This window comes from Vipera berus (genome assembly GCF_964194415.1).
Source record: "Vipera berus genome assembly, chromosome: 4".
Lineage (NCBI taxonomy): Eukaryota > Metazoa > Chordata > Lepidosauria > Squamata > Viperidae > Vipera > Vipera berus.
In genome coordinates this window covers 10,680,328-10,703,763 of record NC_138206.1, presented here as the reverse complement: position 1 = coordinate 10,703,763, position 23,436 = coordinate 10,680,328, and the positions used below count along the sequence as shown (strand labels likewise).

The 23,436-nt window shown below is 45.1% G+C and overlaps 1 protein-coding gene across 1 annotated transcript in view; it reads left to right on the top strand.

Annotated features, from left to right (window-relative positions):
- NOX4 (NADPH oxidase 4) overlaps positions 1–23,436 on the top strand; it is a gene marked incomplete at its 5' end in the record, with an annotated part of 140,689 nt that overhangs the window by 78,160 nt on the left and 39,093 nt on the right. The window contains one exon of the mRNA XM_081326273.1: positions 13,744–13,825. Within this exon, the coding sequence (XP_081182399.1) occupies positions 13,744–13,825 (82 nt within the window). The remainder of the gene's footprint in view (positions 1–13,743; positions 13,826–23,436) is intronic.

Here is a 23,436-nt window from a genome sequence, read left to right as displayed (position 1 = left end):
CTCATACTACCATTATGGACCAGCTGCAACAGGCATCTATCTACTCCAGGGGTTCTCAACTTTTTCTTCACCACAGGCCCCCTTTAAATACCTTTTGTGGCCACAGACCATGGCTGGGGACTCCCAAGTCTTAACTCAAGATTTAAGCATAAAATTTCTTCAAGCCTTCAGGGACTCCACAAGCTGAGAACCACTAATCGTCTGTCTGTCTATCTATCTATCTATCTATCTATCTATCTATCTATCTATCTATCTATCTATCTATTTATCTATCTATCTGTTGTGTATTTACTAATTGTTATTACATTAAGTTAAACAGAAGTTACAGAGCTGAGGTAAAACCGCGGCAGCTTTTGACAGCTGTCAAAAGCTGCCGGGCGAAACCGCGCAAGCGCCAACCATTGACAGCTCAACACGCGCTACAGATGACAGCTCCAAGCTGTCAAAACCAAACGAACCCGATTGGCGGCGACCACGGCGCGGGAGCAGACTCACCCCGGATTGGTCGATCCGCCGGCAGCTGTCAGTATAAATAGATGTCATGTTCCCTTGTTCTTTGCCTGGTTCAGAATAAAAAGTTAAACTGTTAACTTGCTGTCTCGCCTGCTTCTTAGCTAAAGCACTGGCGACGAGGATGGGATGCTGCTTGCTTTGCTGAAGTCACTACCTAAGGGGAGAAGAGATTTTTTCCCTTAGCTGAGCTGGTCACTTGCTGAAGTCACTGGAAGTCAAACTTCCATTCAACGCAAGCAGCGGCACCTCAATTACAGACAGCATGACGAACCACGGCCACATTCGAGAATTCGATACCCGCCACCCAGAAGGCTGGGAATCGCATCTGGGCCAGGTAGAAGGGTACCTGGTAGTCAAGAAGATCACAGATGACCGGGCCAAGGCGGCCGCCCTCCTCTGGCTCAGCGGCCCCGCTGTTTATGATGCCGCTGTGGGAATCTTCACCCCGGAGCCGGTCGCCACCATCTCCTATGCAGACCTCACTGAGGGGCTGAGTAAATACTTCATGCCCCTCAAGTCAGAACTCTACTGGAGAGTGAACTTCGCTCGGAAACTCCAGCTTCCTGACGAGCCAGCAAATGACTTCATAACCAGGGTCAGGCATGCCGCACGTCGGTGCCGGTTCCCGGATTTGGAAGACCGAATCCGGGACCAGATTGTCATAGGGCTCAAGGACGAACGGCTGAGGAAGAAGCTGATCGCCAAGCCTGAAATGACAATGACCGATGTGGCTAGAGAAGTCATCGCATACGAAGACTGTCACGGAGACGACCGACGGGTACCGGACAGCGGACCACGGGGGTCCGTGCACCAGGAAGACGGCAGGTTCAGCGGTTCTGAGGACGACGATGGCCCCACAGATATAGACGCGGTGCAACGGCGGTTCGAGAAACTGAGGATGCAACGCAACTACAGGGGGGGCCCTGCCAACAATCAGAGGGGGCCCAACTTCCCGACAAACAGGGCGAAGTGTGCCAGCTGCGGCGGAAGCCACCCTAGGGCAACGTGCCGGTTCCGCAGTGCCAAATGCCACGGGTGCGGGAAGACAGGCTACCTCAAAGCCGTGTGCCGCAGCCGGAGCCGGGAAACCCTGCACGACCTGGAGGTGACAGCCGAAGGTATGGCCCCATATACACTCAGAGCTAGGCACAGCCCCAGAACCCCAGTGTCTAATGTAAGGGGGAGGGCGGAGAAACATACAGTCCACAGCATTCTTAAGCCCAAAATCAAGGTGGACGTCCGGATTCAGGGAATTCCCTGTGAGATGGAGGTGGACTCTGGGTCCTCCGTCTCACTAATCTCATGGCAAACGTACAGGGACATTTGTAACCGAAGTAGGAAAGGGCCCGCCCTGAGACCCACCAAACTCCGCCTAGCCGACTTCCAGAAAACGCCCATTAAACTCTGGGGAAAAGCTTCCGTCCCCGTAGAGTTCAAAAAATTTAAAGGATCCCTTCCTATTTTGGTGACCCAAGAAAACAGAATAAGCCTGCTAGGATTAGACTGGTTTGAGGCACTAGGAATAGCGTTGACAGGTGTCAACGCCATTCAGCTGTCAAAATTGGAATCCGTCTGCCGTCAATTCGCGGACGTTTTTGACAGCTCACTAGGGAAATACACGGGACCGCCCGTATCACTTAAACTGAACCCAAACGTGATGCCTGTCAGAATCAAGGCCAGAAGGGTTCCCTTCGCCTTGAGGGGAAAAATAGAAGCGGAGCTTGACAGATTAACAAACTTAGGGGTCCTCGAACCGGTAGAAGGGGCCGAGTGGGAGACACCCATAGTGACCCCAGTGAAACCAAACGGCCAAATTAGATTATGTGCCGATTATAAAGCGACCCTCAACCTCGCTTTAAACGCACATGCCTACCCGGTCCCGGCTGTCAAAGACATCCTCGCGGCCATTAAGTCAGGCGCCATATTTGCCAAGTTAGACTTGGCGCAGGCGTATTTACAGTTGCCTGTCACCCCTGACACCGCTTTGGCTCAAACAATAGTCACCCACAAGGGAGCATTCAAAATTAACCGCCTCCAATTTGGCATCTCTGCAGCCCCGGGAATCTTCCAGGAAATCATGGAGAAAACACTTAAGGGAATTCCCGGGGTCTGCCCATATTTTGACGACGTCCTAATTGCAGGGGAATCAGAAAATGACCTGGCTGGCAAACTAACTAAGGTACTCCTAAGGTTCAGGGAGGCCGGTCTCAAATTAAAAAGAGACAAATGCTCCATCGGGGTGCCCTCAACAGAGTTCTTAGGTTTTAAAATAGACGCTAAGGGAATTCACCCCACGGACACAAAAATTAAAGCTATCAAAACAGCACCGACCCCCAAAAACAAACAAGAACTTCAGGCTTTCTTAGGGTTAGTCAACTTTTACCACACCTTCCTACCGCATAAAGCCTCCATTGCAGAACCTTTACATAGATTATTAGACAAGGGCAAACCCTGGACGTGGACCCCTGAGCATGATAAAAGTTTTAACCTCCTAAAAAACATACTCTCCAGCAGCACAACGGTAGCCCTGTTCAACGATCAGCTGCCCTTATGTCTCGCCTGCGATGCCTCCCCGTACGGCATCGGAGCGGTCCTAAGCCATTTAACTAAAGAAGGAATACAGACCCCTGTAGCGTTCTATTCGAGAACGCTGTCAAAACCTGAGCGGAATTACGCTCAAATCGATAAAGAGGCTCTAGCTATAGTGGCCAGCGTAAAAAAATTTCATGATTACCTGTATGGCCGACCATTTACTATTTATACTGATCATAAGCCCCTGTTAGGACTCTTTACAGTAAACAAGCTAACACCACAAATATTATCTCCCCGCATCCTGAGATGGTCTACATTTCTATCAGCCTATTCATACAAACTAGAATACAGACCAGGGAAAACCATGGGCCATGCAGACGGCCTGAGCAGACTGCCGCAACCAATTGTTGACCCAGACCCAGCACCAGCTGGAAGAATACTGGCTATCTCAGAGCTGCCAGAATGCCCCTTATCTGTCAAAGATATCTCCGCAGCTACCACGGCAGACAAAATCCTAGGCAGAGTCCTAGGCTATGTCACAACAGGCTGGCAATATTCACCCCAGGAACCACAATTCCAACCTTACTTCTTAAAACAAAAAGAATTATCCACCCATCAGGGATGTCTCTTATGGGGCAGCAGAGTAATCATCCCTGACAAACACAGACTTAAAGTGCTAGAGAGCCTCCACGAAGGGCACCCGGGCACCGTCAAAATGAAGGCTCTGGCCAGGAGCTATGTTTGGTGGCCGGGTATAGACAAACACATTGAGGCACACGTAGCTGGCTGCTATTCCTGCCAGCTAGTTAGAGCAGCCCAGCCACAGGCGTCCATACATAGATGGGAAACGACAAAGTCACCGTGGTCTCGCATTCATATAGATTATGCAGGTCCGTTCCAGGGACAATCATTCCTAATTGTCGTAGACAGCTTTTCAAAATGGCTAGAAGTGGCGCCAGTAGCCAATACAACTTCCTCGGCGACTATACAAGTTTTAAGGGGATTATTCGCCACACATGGCCTCCCTGATGTTATAGTTTCCGATAACGGGCCCCAATTTACCTCCTACGAATTCCAGAGTTTCACAACGGCGAACTCTATTAGGCACACCACCTCGGCTCCCTTTCACCCATCGTCGAACGGCTTGGCAGAGGTGATGGTAAAATCAACCAAGGAGGCACTACGCAAGATCATCTCCGGCAACTGGCACCAAAGACTGGCACAATTTCTTCTCTCCCAACACACCACACCTTGCACAACTACCGGAATGTCCCCAGCAGAGCTTCGCTGGGGCAAAAGATTGACCACCAGACTGGACCGTCTCCACCCAGACAGATCCCCTCCAGACCCAGAACTACCCCTCCATCATAGAACTCTCAACACTGGGCAAGCTGTCTGGGCTAGAAACTACGGGGGAGGGAACAAATGGACACAAGGGGTGGTCATCGAACAAACAGGCCCCTTGTCATACATCATTGACATTGGACAAAATATACATATCCGCAGACACATAGACCAACTACGCCAACGCAGTCCTCAAAACATAGGGGGAAGGGGTGACGACGAAATACCAACAGAAGCACCGGCGCAAAGTCTGGCACGACAAGACTCCCCTGATCGGAACATACCATTGCAACACCCCACTCCAATCAACGCAGATCCAGCAGAGCCAAACCCCCCACCCCCGGAGCCAACCCAAGAAGCGCCAAGAGAACCAGAACATACTACCGAGGCTACCCCCCGGCGCTCCGAGAGATTAAGGAAACCTCCCACATACCTGAAAGACTATGAATGGGGAAAACCAAAAGAGAAACAGTTGGGGTAGAATCAACTCAATCAGAGGGAGGGGGAAGGGGTGTTGTGTATTTACTAATTGTTATTACATTAAGTTAAACAGAAGTTACAGAGCTGAGGTAAAACCGCGGCAGCTTTTGACAGCTGTCAAAAGCTGCCGGGCGAAACCGCGCAAGCGCCAACCATTGACAGCTCAACACGCGCTACAGATGACAGCTCCAAGCTGTCAAAACCAAACGAACCCGATTGGCGGCGACCACGGCGCGGGAGCAGACTCACCCCGGATTGGTCGATCTGCCGGCAGCTGTCAGTATAAATAGATGTCATGTTCCCTTGTTCTTTGCCTGGTTCAGAATAAAAAGTTAAACTGTTAACTTGCTGTCTCGCCTGCTTCTTAGCTAAAGCACTATCTATCTACCATTCATCTATCTCCATCCATCCACCCATCTAATTTATTGGCTGCCCATTTTACCCTAACTGTGCAGCATCCAAACACTCTTCAAGGGCAGCCCCCATGTTGAGCATATTGCAGTAATCCTAACGATAGGTGACTAAGTAGATAGGTCACCATGAGCGGAGTTAGCTTGGTGGAATAATAGTTGACAATTTCAACGCACGTTCATTAGGATGAAAGAAAAAAAAGCAGGATAAAATACTAATATTTTCTAACTGCTGATGCCCTAAACCAGTGTTTTTCAAACTTGGCATCTTTAAAATGTGTCAACTTCAATTCCAAGAATTTCCCAGCTGGCGTGTGAAGTTGAAGTCCAGACCTGTTAAAGTTGCCAAGTATGAAAAATTGTGTTCTAAACTGTCTATGATTAAGAATTTGATCCATTTTCAGCAGAAACTTCACGACAATGTACAGGTAATCCTTGAGTTGCAATGGAGCCTGCCCATTACAGTCGTAAGTCATAACAGTCTAAAAACAGATTGGTCACATGACCAATCCCAATTTTTATGATGGTATTTGCAGCGGTAGGTAACCGAACGTGGTGGTCGTTAAGCGAAACCTTGTTCACTATGGCACAGTTTTGCCAGAAAGCAGAAGTAAACGACTGCAAACAGCCGTAAATGCAGCCATTTCGCTGAGCACCTCAGATGTGATCACGTGACCCAGGGTGACTGTCAGAACTTCAGATCTGGGTCATAAGTCCTCTTCTTCAGGTAGGTCATAACTTTGAATGGTTGCTAAGCAACTGGTCGTAAGTCTAGGACTACCTAAATACAATTCTGAATGTTTGCAAGAACACAAGTCTCTTGTGGGTGATGTAAAGAATATTCTCATTTCTCATATTTTTTAAATTGCTTGGTCTCCTCTAGTTTTCCATGGCAGCATATTGTCTGAAGCTGTTTTGGGCATTTCTTTCCTGCTAATGAAAAGGGAATTAATTGTGTTTGTAGTATAGCAATTTATGTTTCTACAGCTGTACGCTTCCCATTAGTTGGGAACAAGAACAAACATTTGTTTGTCCTAGAGGACTTTCTATGAGTGTTTTTTTTTCCTCTCTCTCTTTGTCTCTTTCCTGCATATACATGTTTTTGCCCTTGCGTAGGCATTGAAAAGAAATAACGGAATAACAGGATAATGGAATAACAAAGTTGGAAGGGACTTTGGAGGTCTTCTAGTCCAGCCCCCTGCTCAAGGGGGAGACCCTATACCATTTCAGACAAATGGCTGTCCAGTCTCTTCTTAAAAACGTCCAGTGTTGGAGCACCCACAACTTCTGGAGACAAGTCGTTCCACTGATTAATTGTTCTAATTGTCAGGAAATGTCTCCTTAGTTCTAGGTTGATTCTCTCCTTGATTAGTTTCCATCCGTTGCTTCTTGTCCTGCATTCAGGTGCTTTATAAAATAGGTAGACCCCCTCTTCTTTGGGGAAGCCCCTCAAATACTGGAACAATGCTATCATGTTGCCCCTAGTCCTTTTTTCCACTAGATTAGCATTCTTCATATGTTTTAGCCTCCAACCCCCTAATCATCTTTGTTGCTCTTCTCTGCGTCCTACACTCTTTCCAGAGTCTCTACATCTTTTTTATATCATGGCGACCAAATCAGGTTGCAATATTCCAAGGGTGGCCTTACCAAGGCGTTATAAAGTGTTACTAACACTTCACGTGAGCTTGATTCTATCCCTCGGTTAATGTAGCCACCAATTGCATTGGCTTTTTTCATGGCTGCAGCACACTGTTGGCTCATATTGAAGTGATTGTGTCAGAATCCATTTATATTGCATTTCTAACTATCTCCTCTGAGCTAAAACCTAATCTGACCTTCCCCTGGATTCTGCCATATTCCCAAGGGGGAGAGGGGATAGGCATGCCGGTTTTATTGCTTTTACTTCCTCCATTAAATGTAACCTTTTGTTTATTCACCTTCCTGTCTGCTATCCATTACAATGTAACACACTGCTTTCTATATACTATGCAGCTCTCTGAACTTTTTCTCCCTAGGAAAAGGGGTGGGGGAAGAGACACAAACCTCCGGGATCTGGTTTATTTCTCCAAAGGAGGTGTGAAGAGCTGTAGAATGATCATGCTGCAAACGGAACCGGATTGATGTTATCTTTCCTTTCCCATGATGGACTTACCACCTGGGGATTGGCCGGTCCTGGAACTGTCAGATGAACTGTGGGGTGGGGTTTGCTTGGAGACACTTTAAAAATATTGATCTGTAAGGGAATCCCTCAGATCCTGTCTATTATGCCTGCTATCTCCTATTTCTTAGTAAAAGTTCCTGCTTGGAAGAAACTGTCTCCAAGAATCCTGCTTTCTTAAGATGTGGGTGAAGTCGGTCCTGACAGATTGTCCACTATGACGCCAATACCCCTCTCACAGTTACTGTTATTGAGCCAAGTTTCATCTAATCTGTACCTATAGACTTAGTTTTTTTCTTGCCTAAGTGTAAAAACCTTATTTTTTTCTACACTGAATTTCATTTTGTTAAGATAGGGACCAGTGCTCAAATCTGTCGAGATCCATCTGGAACTTGAGCCTGTGTTCTGGGGTGAACAATTGGTGAGGGGTAACTTCTTTGCAGGGACGCGGTGGCTCAGTGGGTTAAAATGCTGAGCTTGTCGATCAGAAGGTCGGCAGTTTGGCGGGTTGAATCCCGAGTGCCGCGTAACAGAGTGAGCGCCTGTTACTCGTCCCAGCTTCTGCCAACCTAGCAGTTCGAAAGCACGTAAAAATGCAAGTAGAAAAATAGGGACCACTCCGGTGGGAAGGTAACAGCGTTCCGTGCACCTTTGGTGTCTAGTCATGCCAGCCACATGACCACGGAGACGTCCTCGGACAAGCGCTGGCTCTTCGGCTTTAAAACGGAGATGAGCACCGGGCCCTAGAGTTGGAAACGACTAGCACGCATGTGTGGGGGAACCTTTACCTTTACCTTTTAACTTCTCTGAGGGAGTCAGCAAAAGTGTAAGAAGCTGATAACTCTCCAGCATTTAACTGACTTTCCAAGAGTGTTGATTCTGTCTGGTTTTTGGGTTGTAACCCTGCTGATTACATCTCAGGAGAGAAGGGAGAAGTTTTCAAATGTTGTTTGTAGTTTTTCCATTTTGAAAAATATTTCCATGAAATGTTTGCTGAGGAGGTAACATGGAAAGGATCTCCTGCTGCCATAAAGATAGTCCTTGATTTACAACCAGTTCCTTAGCAATCATTCAGAGTTGCAGTAAACCTTCCCGGGGCTATTTATAATCCAGATCGGAAGTTATGATGGTGAGGCATCCATCCTTCCTGTAGTTATGTGGTTTCATTTTTAGATGATCAGCAAAGGATCTGTATTTATGGCTGTTTGCAGTGTCCAGCAGTCATGTGACTGTGATTTATATAATAATAATAATAATAATAATAATAATAATAATAAGAATAAGAAGAAGAATAAGAAGAAGAAGAAGAAGAAGAAGAAGAAGAAGAAGAAGAAGAAGAAGAAGAAGAAGAAGAAGAAGAAGAAGAAGAAGAAGTAGTAGTAGTAGTATAAGTTGGAAGGGACCCTGGAGGTCATCCAGTCCAACCCCTTGCTCAGACAGGAAACCCTATACCATTTCAGACAAATAGCTGTCCAGTCTCTTCTTAAAAACTTCCAGTGTTGGAGCATTCACCACTTCTGGAGGCAGGTTTTTCCACTGGTTAGTTGTTCTAACTGTCAGGAAGTTTCTCCTTAGTTGTAGGTTGCTTCTCTCCTTGACTAGTTTCCATCCATTGCTTCTTCTCCTGCTTTCAGGTGCTTTGGAGAACAGCCTGGCTCCCTCTTCTTTGTGGCAGCCCATGAGATATTGGAACACTGCTATCGTGTGTCCCCCCCCCCGTCCTTCTCTTCATTAACTAGACATACCCAATTCTAGCAGCCGTTCCTTATATGTTTTAGCCTCCATTCCCCCAATCATCTTTGTTGCTCTTCTCTGTACTCTTTCTAGAGTCTTAACATCTTTTTTACATCGTGGTGACCAAAACTGGATGCAGTATTCCAGGTGTGGCCTTACCAAAGCATTGTAAAGTGGTATTAGTAATTCACGTGATCTTGATTCTATGCCTAGCACTGTGTTGGCTTTTTTGGCAGCTGCAGTACACTGCTGAAACATTTACAATATTGTTGTGGGAAACTGGCGTGTAGTTCTAGTGTCCTGCAAAAAACACCATTGGCTTAACAAATAGCACTCACTTAAGGACCACGGTGATGTTTGCTTAATGACCACTAGGTGTGCTTACGATCACCATGTTAAAATTTGTTGCAGTATGGGTCCTAAAATTGGGTGTGATCACACGTTGACCCACTTAATAACCAGCATGACTTACAATCATAATCCCAGGCTAAATTAGGGTCATAAATCGAGGACTACCTCCACAAGTAAAAGGAGATTTTTATTTGATGCTAGGATAGTCTGCCTGCTGTTTTAAGAGCGGGTACGGTACCATGATTAAGAAGGTGCTTTTCATCCTTGGCAACTTTGAGATTTCTGGACTTCAACTCCCAGAATTCCTCAGCCAGCAGGTTAATTTTCTTTCAGTTCTTGTTCTGAGTAAAAAAAAATGAAGAAAGCACCCCTGTGTTGTAGATATCCCAGTCTCCCAAAAGACCTTTTTTGATTCCTATATCAAAAATCAAAGTTCTCCCTTCCTGTCTTTAGTGATAATATTTCTGCAAGTGTAAAAACTGCTTTCCTCTACCTGCAAAAGACCTTTTTTGACTCCCATATTAAAAGTTCAACACTTCTGCCTTTTCCCCAATTAGCAATTGTTAAGTCACATTCCTGCATTCAGTTTAACACTTCTACCTGATCTGCAATTGTAAGGCCACATTCCTACATTCCATCTCTGCCTCTGGTGATAAAACTCTTTTCTTATTTACAACCACATTCCTGTCTCTGATTCACATGTGTATACAACAAAGACTTGTTTCATTTAAATTGCCCTGTATATAGTTTCCTGTCTCCTGAAATTGTCTCTGCTTCAAGATTATGTCTTTCAAGTTATGTCTTCCTGTGATAACCTTTTGTCTTCCCTGTTAGCATTTGTAAATGGCCCTGGCTCCTGCAATTACCTCTGTCTCAAGTTATGTCTTCCTATGATAATCCTTGTCAACTTTGTTAACATTTGTATAGATAGCTATGCATTATTGTTTCCTGTAATGACCTTTGCCCTCTTCATTAGCAGTTCTCTGTTAGCATAAACTATGTTTTATTGTTTCCTGTAATGACCTTTGCTCTCTTCATTAGCAGTTGTATACCATGAGCTATGTTCCCCTTTGACCTTCCATGAGTGTTTTTTCCCCCCTCCCAAATGAAACAGCCTAATAAAAAGAGGGTGTCCAGAGCTGTTCGGGGGCACACCATCCACCCCGGGCACTTCCGTGCTCCCTCACCTTGAGCAAACTTGTGTTGGTGCCTCAGTTTGTCCTAGGACTCTGCCTAATCATCGCAGTTCCCAAGTGTGACCGTCGGAACTTCCGGCACACTGGGTCGGTGACAAAGGGCAAGATCCTTCCATATTCAAGGTGTTCACCCTTGCGAGGGTCCCTCTAAATTCTCACCCCTGTTACGGGGCTCTAAGAGTTGAGGCCAGAACCCTGACCGGTCGCTCATTGCAACACTGTGTGCCCTATCTTGAGAGGCCAGAGGAAGAAAGAGCTATAAATGAAATAAATACAAATGGCACTTCTATGACAAGTATAGGGACGCGGTGGCTCAGTGGGTTAGGACGCTGAGCTTGTCGATCAGAAGGTCAGCAGCTTGGCGGGTCGAATCCCGAGTGCCGCGTAACAGAGTGAGCGCCTGTTACTCATCCCAGCTTCTGCCAACCTAGCAGTTCGAAAGCACGTAAAAATGCAAGTAGAAAAATAGGGACCACTACGGTGGGAAGGTAACAGCCTTCCATGCGCCTTTGGCATCTAGTCATGCCGGCCACATGACCACGGAAGACGTCCTCGGACAAGCGTTGGCTCTTCGGCTTTGAAACGGAGATGAGCACCGGCCCCTAGAGTTGGAAACAACTAGCACGCATGTGCGGGGGAACCTTTACCTTTACTACTTTTTATGACAAGTATTATTAGCCTCATTTTTCCCAGATCTGAAACATTTATGGGGACACAATAGAGTTTGTGTTCTTAGCAGTCAATCAGAAAGAATTGAGGGTCAGCAGAAGAATCTCTGTAGAAGGGGAGAAGGTGTACAAAAGAGCACTGGTTCCTTCCCAGAGGCTGGAAATATTTACTATGTTTTATGTTTCCATTTCAAAGCAGTTTACAGGAAAATATGAAGGTATTGCTGTAGAGCAGACATTTCAAACTCGCAAATCACGTGATGTCGCGCAACGTATCAGAACTTTTTTCCCATTCCCTGCAATGGGGTGGGTGCGGTTTCCTCATGACGCATCCGGCCCGCGGGCTGGCAGTTTGACACCCATTGTACCACTTCTAGGATATGGCATCCTAAGTACCACCATCTGCCTAGCAAGGTGTCAAAAACTTGATGACCAAAAAAAAAAAAGTGATGAAGTACAGGTAGTCCTTGACTTACCACAGTTCGCTTAGTGACTGTTCGAAGTTACAATGGCACTGAAAAAAGTGCCCCCTGAGCGACAGCCGAGCAAGACACCTGCCTGCCTGCCCGGCGGCGCTCTTCCTCCTGTCTGAGGTTTTCATCTTTGTGAGCATTTCTGTTGAGGATTGGCAGCGGGGGTGGGTGGGTGGTGTTTGGTTTTTATTTTCCCCCCCTGCTGGGTGGTTGCAGCAGGTTTTAGTCACTTCACATGACCCTGGGACACTGTGACCGTCACAAATATGAATGAGTTGCCAAGGATCTGAATGTAAACCACAAGACCCTGGAGATGTATGCAACATGACATACAAAGCCCTACATGGCATGGGTCCGGATTACCTACGGGAGCACCTACTGCCAGCGTCAACACCCCTCCGTCCGGTGCACTCCCACAGAGAGGGCCTCCTCAGGGTGCCACCGGTCAGAGAATGCCGGCTGGTGGCCCCCAGGGGGAGAGCATTCTCAGTGGGTGCACCAACCCTTTGGAACGGCTTGCCTACCGAAATCCGGATGGCCCCCGACCTTCGCACCTTCCGGCGTGACTTAAAAACCTACCTATTCCAGCAAGCCGGCCTGGCCTGATAGATTTTGGGGTTTCATTTGTTTTACTTTTGTTTTACTGTATACTTACCTTGCTCTGTACACCGCCCCGAGTCCTTCCGGAGAAGGGCGGTATATAAAAACAAACAAATAAATAAATAAAAATAAATAAATTCCAGCTGATCGGCGCTTCTTCTGGGCTCAGCAAAAGTGCCAGGATTAGTGCTGAGCTCCAGCTGGAGCCTGGTGCTGATCCTGGCGCTTCCGCTGAGCCCTGACAGCCCTGCAGCTCCAGCCGTCTCACGCTCAGGCTTGTGCGGTGCTGCCACCGGTTCAGCTCATTCCCCTCCCCTGCTACCACTTTTCTAGGATGGTCACGTGCCACTTGCCAGGTGCCAATGTACCACAAGTGGTACCTGTACCACTGGTTGAAAAGCCCTGCTGTAGAGTACATGTAGTCCTTGACTTAGCTCATTTAGTGACCATTCAAAGTTATGGAACTGATAAACATGACCTATGACCATTTGTCACACTTACAACCATTGCAGCATCCCCAGGGCTACCTGATTAAAACTTGGCAACTGACTCACATTTATGATGGTTGCAGTGTCCCGGGGTCAGGTGACCCACCTTTTGCAAAATTCTGACCAGCAAAGTCAACGGGGAAAACAGGTTCACTTAACAACCGAGTTACTAACTTATCATCTACCAGTGATTCATTTAATACTTGTGGCCAGAAAGGTCATAAAATGGACATTGGACATTAGAAATGATTGGCCCACGGAGATACATGTAAGAGTAGAAATTCAGTTCTCTCAAATCCAGTCCTTGTTCAATAACTCACCATTCAGGGTTCTTGAATTGCATTTTACAGCAGAAACAGCTAATTTTGGCAACCTTGAGGGATGCTGGAAAATGTCGTTCATCAGCACTGGAAGAGTTTATTTCTTTTTATCTGCCTTTATTATTTGTACAAATAACTCAAGATAGCAAACATATCCAACACAACTTCCTCTTCCTATTTTCTCCACAACAACAACCCTGTGAGGTGAATTGGGCTAAGATAGAATAACTAGCCCAAAGTCACCCAGCTGGCTTTCATGCGTAAGGTGGAACTAGAATTCCCAAACTCCCGCTTTCTAGACCAAGCTGGTCTTCAGATTTCTCCTCACCTGATGTTACTACCTGACCATGACAGCTATGATGGCCTTGTGGGCTATTTATATAGGCATAATCTAAATTCAGTGACTGTGTTGAAAGGGCCAGTTCTCCTGCATCAAAATGTTATGCGTTTGTTTATATTTATTACCCATTTTACAGAGAGATTGCGAGATCAGCTGCTCCTACACGCAAGCTGGGATGCTGCGATTCTGCCAGTCTCCCATCACAGATGTTATCCTAAGTAAGTAAACCCAGGAAGAATTTTTAAAACGGGGAACTTTTGATACGACTCTCGGTAGAAAGTGAGGTGGGGGGATACCTGCTGGAAGTTAATCGACTGATGGATCTTTTGAGCACCTAGTTTGGTGAGATGCTCTTTGTTTTGCTTCACCTTGTATGTTTAAATAACAAACACCTGTTCCTTTATGCAATTTATACATATGAGAGAGTTTGACTTTTTCCTGATACAGATTTTTGGATAATTTTTGTTTACAAGTTCGTAAATTTTGAGGAAGCTTCTGCAAACATATATATATATATATATATATATGCAGTGGTGGGATTCAAATAATTTAACAACTGGTTCTCTGCCCTAATGACTGTTTTAAGTATAAAAAAACCACGTACCGAAAGGCAGTATGTGGTGACCTCGCCCCCTTTCCCGTATGCGCCAGTCGGGATACCAGAGGGATGCAGAGTCTATTCCTAAAATTACCTAGCACCACCCAGTTTTCACCTGAGTGACATGATCAAAGGCACCATGTCTTTGTTTGGTTTCCATCATTCCCCTCATGGACTTCCCCCCTCCCGGGCCTGGAAGGAAGTTGAACGAAAACCAGACGTGTTCTGGAAAGCACAGATTTATCATAACCGGTTCGTCAAACTCAACAAAAAATTAGGTATCGGTTTTGCCGCACTGGTGCGAACCAGCTGAATCCCATCACCACATCTATGTGAAGTAGGTTTGCTAGTATCATTATGTCTTCAAGTATACTTACTTACTTATTAATTGTATTTGCTGCCCCACCTCATTTGAAAGTGACTCTGGGCAGCATAAAAATGTTAAAGTCATCAGAAATAAACATCCCTGACCCAATAGTTTAGTTTAGTTTAGTTTTATTAAATTTTTAATAAAATGACAATACATTCAAAGTAAAATCATAATGGTTATAGCATCTTCTGGTCATACACACACACACACACACACACACGGAGCATATACATATATGCTGTAGATCAGTTTATACCAGGGGTAGGCAACCTTGGCTCTTTTATGACTTGTGGACTTCAACTCCCAGAATTCCTGAGCCAGCATGGCTCAGCTTGGAAACCTCTCCCTTTCCCCTCAGCATGGCTGGCTCAGGAATTCTGGGAGTTGAAGTCCACGAGTCATAAAAGAGCCAAGATTACCTACTCCTGGTTTATACCAAATGCACACAAAAGTTTCTGCTGCTGATATTGTTATTGTCATTGTTGCTGTTGTTATCCATACCATTGGGTAGGAATAGTTGGCCTTTAATTTTTTTTTTTTTACAGGTAATCTTTGACTTACAATCATTCATGTAGTGACCGTTCAAAGTTACGACAAAGAAAACAGTGATTGATGATTGTTTTTCACACTCACGACTAGTTGCAGTATCTCCCTAGTCACATGATCAAAATTCAGAGGCTTGGCAACTGGCATATACATATGACGGTTTCAGTGTCCTGGGGTCATGTGAACCCCTTTAGCAAACTTCTGACAAGCAAAGTCAGTGGGGAAAACAGTGTCACTTGACAACCGTGTAACTTAACTGCAGTGATTCACTTAACAAATGTAGTAAGAAAGGTTGTGAAATGGGGCAAAACTCGCTTAACGGCTGTCTCTCCTAGCAACAAAAATTTTGTGCTTAATTGGGATCGGAAGTTGAGGACTTACCTGTACTGTCTCCCCTACAGTACAGGTAAGCAGTCCAGAGGTGTCTTCTCCCCAAAAACATTAATTGGACGCAAGGATGCTTCTTTCCAAAGATATGGCTATACATTTACCATTTAATTCGAAACCAAAATAGTGATTTTTTGTTTTTTTTTTTAAAAAAGGATTGTTGTACAGGAAATAGCAAATCACTGTCACCTAAGTGGCAAAATGTAAACAAGGTTGTTTCAGATCCACAAGGCTAAATGGGGACGGACTTCTTTGATAATGAACTGGATGGGGGGCGGGGTTTGAGAGGGGATCAAGGTTAGAAGTGAATAAATGTCCAGCGGAAATAATCGTGAGGTGAAATGTGATGATTACTTGATTTAAGAACTGCCCGACTAAAGTTTCAAAGAAAAAAAACCAGTCAAGATCAGGTCTAGAATCGATGGAGCTCTGTGTTCTGAAAAAAGAAATGCAGTTTTTTCCAACTGAATTTGTACGGGGGGGGGGGGAAGCACCACTTTTTCAAGGAGGAAAACATTTTCAGAAAATCAGAAGGCAGATTAATTAGGTTCACACTGTTATTTGGTAGCTTGCAGACCATGGAAAAGTACTCAGTTTGAGTTCATTTTAACAAGGCCGCATGCCCTAGGGTTAGTTGCAAGAAATAAAAAAAAATCTGAGTGAGGGGTATGAATGCGAGTTCCTGGTTGCCATTTTACCATTTTGAAGTTTAATTGAAACAGTTTATCTTAATTTGATTTTTGTTTGGGGTTGCTTGTACGTTTGAGCTGGAGTTGCAGTGTTTGAGCTGGGCGAACTTATAAATAATTTAAATATTTTATGTGTATACAGTATGTATGTAGTATAACATAAATTGAATTTTGCAAAAGAATGAAAGACACGGTTGATTCTTTTAAGACTGTTTTCTCATCTCTTTTTACTCCATGCCTGCTCACGCTTTCCAATTAAATAAGTCCCAAACAGTTCATTGGCTCATTCAATGTATACAGCCACCCGTCTCAAATGAACAAATCTGCATTAAAAAACAAAATAAAATCCATTATTTGTTGTTGTTGTTAGCTGCGAAGTCGTGTCCGACCCATCGCGACCCTATGGACAATGTTCCTCCAGGCTTTCCTGTCCTCTGCCATCTTCTGGAGTCCATTTAAGCTCACACCTACTGCTTCAGTGACTCCATCCAGCCACCTCATTTTCTGTCGTCCCCTTCTTCTATTGCCCTCAATCTTTCCCAGCATTAGGCTCTTCTCCAGTGAGTCCTTCCTTCTCATTAGGTGGCCAAAGTATTTGAGTTTCAACTTCAGGATCTGGCCTTCTAAAGAGCAGTCAGGGTTAATCTCCTCTAGGACTGACCGGTTTGATCGCCTTGCAGTCCAAGGGACTCACAGGAGTCTTCTCCAGCACCAGAGTTCAAAGGCCTCAATTCTTTGGCGCTCAGCCTTTCTTATGGTCCAACTTTCACTGCCAAAATCCATTATAGCAAAGTAATAAATAATATTTACAGCAGCCAAGATATTTTTTTAAAAAAATAAATAAACAATAATTAAGAACATTAACACAACCATAGTGCTATTGTGAGGGTTTTTTCCCCCCCTTGGAATTAAATAGAAGCAGGGGAAAGCAAGGATGTTGCAGACTGCTAAACAAAAAAATTTTGACAGAGAGAGCGAGGGAGATGGCCTGGAAGACGATACAGATACTCCTTGACTTACAACCATCTGTTTAGTGACCGAACTTACAACAGCACTGAAAAAAGTGGCTTACACTTTTTTTTACATTTAATTTAATAATTTAATAATTTAATTTGTATACCGCCCTTCTCCCGAAGGACTCAGGGCGGTGAACAGGGCAATACATAATAAAAAACAGAATACAAAAATTAAAAAGCAATTAAACCATTATGCCCATAATAATTAATACATATTAAAAATTAAAACTAATTATAAAAACCCAACCCCATTCTGTCAGACCAGGCCAGCTTGTTCGAAAAAGAAGGTTTTGAGATCGCGCCGGAAGGAGCGAAGGTCGGGGGCCATCCGGAGCTCAACCGGTAAATGGTTCCAAAGGTCTGGCGTGCCCACAGAGAACGCTCTCCCCTTGGGGGCCACCAATCGGCATTCTTTGATTGGCAGCACCCTGAAGGGGGCCTCTCTGTGGGAGCGCACTGGACGGAGGGAAGTTGACGCCGGCCGCAGGTGTTGCCGTAGGTAATCCGGACCCATGCCATGAAGGGCTTTGTAAGTCATCACTAACACCTTGAACCTCACCCGGAGAGCAACCGGTAGCCAATGCAGCTCGCGGAGCAAAGGTGTAACATGGGAGTATCGGGAAACCCCCAAGACAACTCGCGCAGCTGCATTCTGCACCAGTTGGAGTCCCCGGGTGGACCTCAAGGGCAGCCCCATGTAGAGAGCATTACAGTAGTCTAGACGAGAGGTCACGAACGCATGAGTGACTGTACGCAAGGCATCCCGGTCTAGATAGGGCCGCAACTGGCACACCAGGCGAACCTGGGCAAAGGCCCCCCTAGTCACAGCTCCAATATGCTCTTCCAAAGAGAGCTGTGAATCTAGAAGGACCCCCAAGTTGCGAGCCCTATCTACGGGGGGTAATAACTCACCCCCGATGGCCAAAGATGGAATAATCGGAATTTCCCGGGATGCCGGCACGAACAGCCACTCAGTCTTGTCAGGGTTGAGTCGAAGCCTGTTCCTCCCCATCCAGACCTGGACCGCCTCCAGGCAGCGGGACATCACATCGAGGGCATCACTGGGGTGGTTTGGGGTCGAAATAAAAAGCTGGGTATCATCAGCATATTGATGATACCCAGCTCCAAAACCACGAATGATCTCACCCAGCGGCTTCATATAGATGTTGAACAGGAGAGGCGAGAGAACCGATCCCTGAGGAACTCCACAAATGAGAGGTCTCAAGGTCGATCTCTGCCCCCCTGCCAACACCGACTGCGAACATCCCAGAAGGTAAGAGGAGAACCACTGGAGAACCGTGCCTCCCACTCCTAACCCCCTGAGACGTCGCAGCAGGATACCATGGTCGATGGTATCAAAAGCCGCTGAGAGGTCTAAAAGGACTAGGACAGAGGAGCAGCCTCTGTCCCGAGCCCGCCAGAGATCATTCACCAGCGCGACCAATGTCGTCTCCGTGCTGTACCCGGGCCTGAAACCCGATTGGTACGGGTCTAGATAGTCAGCTTCATCCAAGAACAAAGGGAGCTGCTGCGCCACCACGCTCTCAACAACCTTCGCCAAAAAGCGAAGGTTGGAGACCGGACGATAGTTGTTTAAAATTGCTGGGTCCAAGGCAGGCTTCTTGAGGAGGGGTCTCACCACCGCCTCCTTCAAGGCGGCGGGAAAACTACCCTGACTCAAAGAGGCAGTAATCACTGCCTGGAGCCAGCCTTGTGTCCCGTCCCGGGCCGCATAAGTCAGCCAGGAGGGGCACGGGTCCAACAAACACGTGGTGGAGCTCAGCTTCCCCATGATCTTGTCCACTTCTTCAGGAGTCACAGGATCAAACTCTTCCCAGATTAAATCGACAAGGCCGCCCGTATCCTCATCGTCAGACTCTGCCCAGTCGGAGTCCAAACCGGTCCGGATCCGAGCGATTTACAACTCTTAGAACATGAAATGGTATGGGATTTCCTGCCTGAGCAGGGGGTTGAAGACCTCCAAGGTCCCTTCCAACATCATCATCATCATCATCATCATCATCATCATCATCATCATCATCATTATTATTATTATTATTATTATTATTATTATTATTATTATTATTAAAAACTTTTATTCATAAAACATGAAACTCAGTCAACTGAACACTCAAATTGACTGGCACCAATGGTTGGCACGGGCTGCTGCCAGCATCCTAGGTATCAACCAGGTATCTCCTTAAAATGTAAGATGTTCCGAGTAGCACAGTTTTTTGTAGCTTTGCTGGAGTTATTGCAGGAAGCTGCAATTTCTTGATGTATTTTGTAAAGTTTTTGGACATAGTTCCCAGTGCCCCGATGACAATGGGTATCACTGTTACACGTTTCATCCATAATCATGCAGTTTCGATGGCCAGGTCACGGTATTTCGTAATTTTTCCCAGTTCTTTTTCTTCAACTCTGGCATCTCCTGGTACAGTGATATCAATCAACTGTACGCTTCGGTTCTCTATGACTGTGATATCTGGCGTGTTGTGTTCCAAATGGTGATCTGTCTGTATTCGGAAGTCCCACAAGATCTTCACCCTCTCATTCTCGACAACTTTTTCCACCCTATGTTCCCATGACTTTTCAGACACAGGCAAGTTGTATTTTTTACACAATGCCCAGTGGATTAGTTTAGCAACTCGGTCATGTCTAGCTTTGTAATCAGTTTGCGCGATTTTGCTGCACTCACACATTAAATGTGAAACAGTTTCAGCTTTGTCGTTGCAAAGTCGGCAATTTGGATTGTCAGTAGATTTTTGTATCTTCGCTTTCATGACATTAGTTTGTAGTGCTTGTTCTTGAGCAGCCAGTATTAAGCCTTCTGTTTCTTGATGGTTCCCATCTTAAGCCATGCCCATGTCAAGTTGTTATCACATTTTCCTTCAATATTTTTCAAATGCTATCCATGCAAAGCTTTAGTTTTCCATCTATTTAATCTGTCATCCAGCCGTTTTTCCTTATATTCTTCCTTTGTTTCTGTATTATTATTATTATTATTATTATTATTATTATTATTATTATTATTATTATTTATTATTATTATTATTATTATTATTATTATTATTATTATTATTATTATTATTATCATCATCATCATCATCATCATCATACTCATGGTCACATGATCAAAATTGGCACTGGCATGTATCTCAGACTTCATTAGCAGTCCAGAGGTGTCTTCTCCCAAGAAAGATTAATTGGTCTCTAGAATGTTTCTTTTCAAGGATATGGCTGTAAGTTTACCATTTAATTTGAAACTGAGTGATTTTGTATTTTGGTGTTTTTTTTTATAAAAAAAAAGATTCTTGTACTGCATAGGAAAGAGCCGAGGTTGCCTACCCCTGCGACCAAGGCTAAATGGGGAAGGGCTTCTTTGATGATGAACTGGATCATTTATGGGGAGGGGATCAAGGTTAGAAGTGAATAAATGTCCCGTGGAAATGACGGGGGTGAGGTGGCACTGGTATGTATGTATGCAGTGTCCCAGGATCATGTGATCAACTTTTGCAACCTTCTGACAAGCAAAGTCAATGGGGGAGCCAGATTCACGTAAGAACCGTGTTACTAACTTAACAATTGCTCTAGTGATTCACTTAACAACTGTAGCAAGAAAGATGGTAAAATGGGGGAAAGTCCACTTAACATCTGCATTTTGGGCTCCACTGTGGTCATAAGTTGAGGGCCACCGATATTCAGAAATTTACTATATTGTAAACTGAGAGGTCAGAAGCTTTCCTTAACTACTAGGAAGGTTGATAGTATTAAGAAAAGATTCAGGTTGACTCTTCCAGGTACAGGTGGTCCTCAGCGTATGACCAGTTGCTTAGCAACCATTGGAAATTCCAGCTGAACTGCACTTTGGACATACAGCCACTGGGCTGCATTTACAGCCATTTGCGGCATCCTGGAGTCACGTACTGTAACTCTGCTTTACGACAGCGTTAGTAATAGCAATAGGTAAAGGTAAAGGTTCCCCCGCACATGCATGCTAGTCGTTTCTGACTCTAGGGCCCGGTGCTCATCTCCGTTTCAAAGCCAAAGAGCCAGCGCTTGTCCGAGGACGTCTCTGTGGTCATGTGGCCAGCATGACTAGACGCCAAAGGCGCACAGAACGCTGTTACCTTCCCACCGTAGTGGTCCCTATTTTTCTACTTGCATTTTTACGTGCTTTGGAACTGCTAGGTTGGCAGAAGCTGGGACGAGTAACAGGCGCTCACTCTGTTACGGGATTTGACCCGCCAAACTGCCGACCTTCTGATCGACAAGCTCAGCGTCCTAACCCATTGAGCCACCGCATCCCTAGTAATAGCAATAGCACGTAGATTTATATAGCGCTTCACAGTGCTTTACAGGCCTCTCTAAGCGGTTTACAGCCTCAGCATATTTACCCCCAACAATCTGGGTCTTCATTTTAGCGACCTCGGAAGGAGGGAAGGCTGAATCCACCTTGAGCCCCGTCAGGATCGAACTCAAGGCTTTGGGCGGAGTTTGCCTACAATATTGCATTCTAAGCACTGCGCCACCAGGGCTCCTGAAAAGTTGCATTTGCTGCCAGTTTTTGGCAACACAACGCCCATAGCAAGCCATTGGTTCGCTTAATAACTCTGGATTTGCTTAATGACCATAGTAGTTTGCTTAACAACTGCCACAAAAAGGCCATCAAATTGGGCCAGTCACATGACTGCTCTACCACCATCATGAGTTATGGTCATAACCCAAGGACTGTCTTTATAAGAAGATGAGTTGGAGAAAGCAGATTTATAAGATTCTGCTAGACTTCTCTTGATAAAATAGGGTTTTATATTCCTGTGAAGTCTGTGTGCTGATGTGGTCTATCTCAAAGAGTTGAGACATGCAGAGATGGGGTGTTCACACACAATCCATGACCATCCTGTAACTAAGGGAATCAGAAAATGTTTGGAAGGATATGACATCCTATCTGTGAGAAATATACCAAACTTTTATTCTCTCTTGGACAAAAACAAATGAAAACAAAGTGAATAGGAATAAATTTTTCTCTTCCACATGCATAGCTATTTTTTTGCCTCCTTGGTGAAATGCTTACTGTGATGAAAAATAATATCACTTCCTTCCTTCCCTCCTTCCTTCCTCTTCCTTCCTTCTGCCTTTCTCCTTCTTTCTTCCCATCCTTCTTTCCTTCCTCCTTCCCTCTTTCTCTCTCCCTCACTTCTCTCTTTCTTTCTTCTTTCCTTTTTCTCTCACTTCTTTCTCCTTCATTCTTTCATCTTTATTTCCTTCCTTCTTTCCTTCCTTCCTCCTTCTTTCCTTCCTTATCTTTTTTCCTTCCTTTTTCTCTCCCCCCTCAATTCTGCCTTTCTCCTTCCTTCCTTCCTTCCTTCCTTCCTTCCTTCCTTCCTTCCTTCCTTCCTTCCCTCCCTCCCTCCCTCCCTCCCTCCCTCCCTCCTTACCTGCCTGCATTGAAATGATTGGCAGGCTCCGGATATTGTCATAATAGCTGTGTGTAGGTGTGGGTGTAGGATGCTTGCTTTCAAAAAAAAGAAAAAAGCAGGATTTCTGATTGTGTAATTTACATGCAAAGAACAGTTTCCCACTGTTACTACTCTTGATGTTTCCTGGAAGAGTCAAATGGGCAGCACATTTTAGCTCCTTGTTCAGTTCCATCAAATCAGTGGGCAGTGGACCTTCTCTGAAAACCCCATATTGTTTGAACCACAGTCTCACGCTGCTTTAGATTACAAGTCGTACACTGTTTGAAAGGATAACAGTCTCTCATTATGGCACAGAAACAGAACTGGCTGAAACCTTTTCCGTAACAAGGCTGATGGCTTGAGTGTGTGGGAGGGTTTGTGTGTTCCTGCATGTTTCTAGCCCCTCTCCAGCAGCTAATTAAAGGAGAAATCTTTACCTGTGTTGTTCTGAGCCATTGACTACTGCTTATAATGCCATTAATTTAAGAGAGAGAGAGACAGAGAGAGAAGAATTTTGCTCATTACAGGAAATGAGTCATTGGCACGGCAGCTCATTAACAAATAAGCTGAAGACTATTGATAGAATATACATGGATGCTTAAGAAATCCAGGCGAACATTCAGTCCGCACGTATTGAGACTCTTTTAAAGCAGGAAGTGGGCATTAAAAAGGAGGGCTGATCCGAATCTTCTCTAGAGAACTACTTGGGATCCATAAATTTGGCAGGGATTGGGTTATTTGTGTTTGATCCTTTCAAAATCATT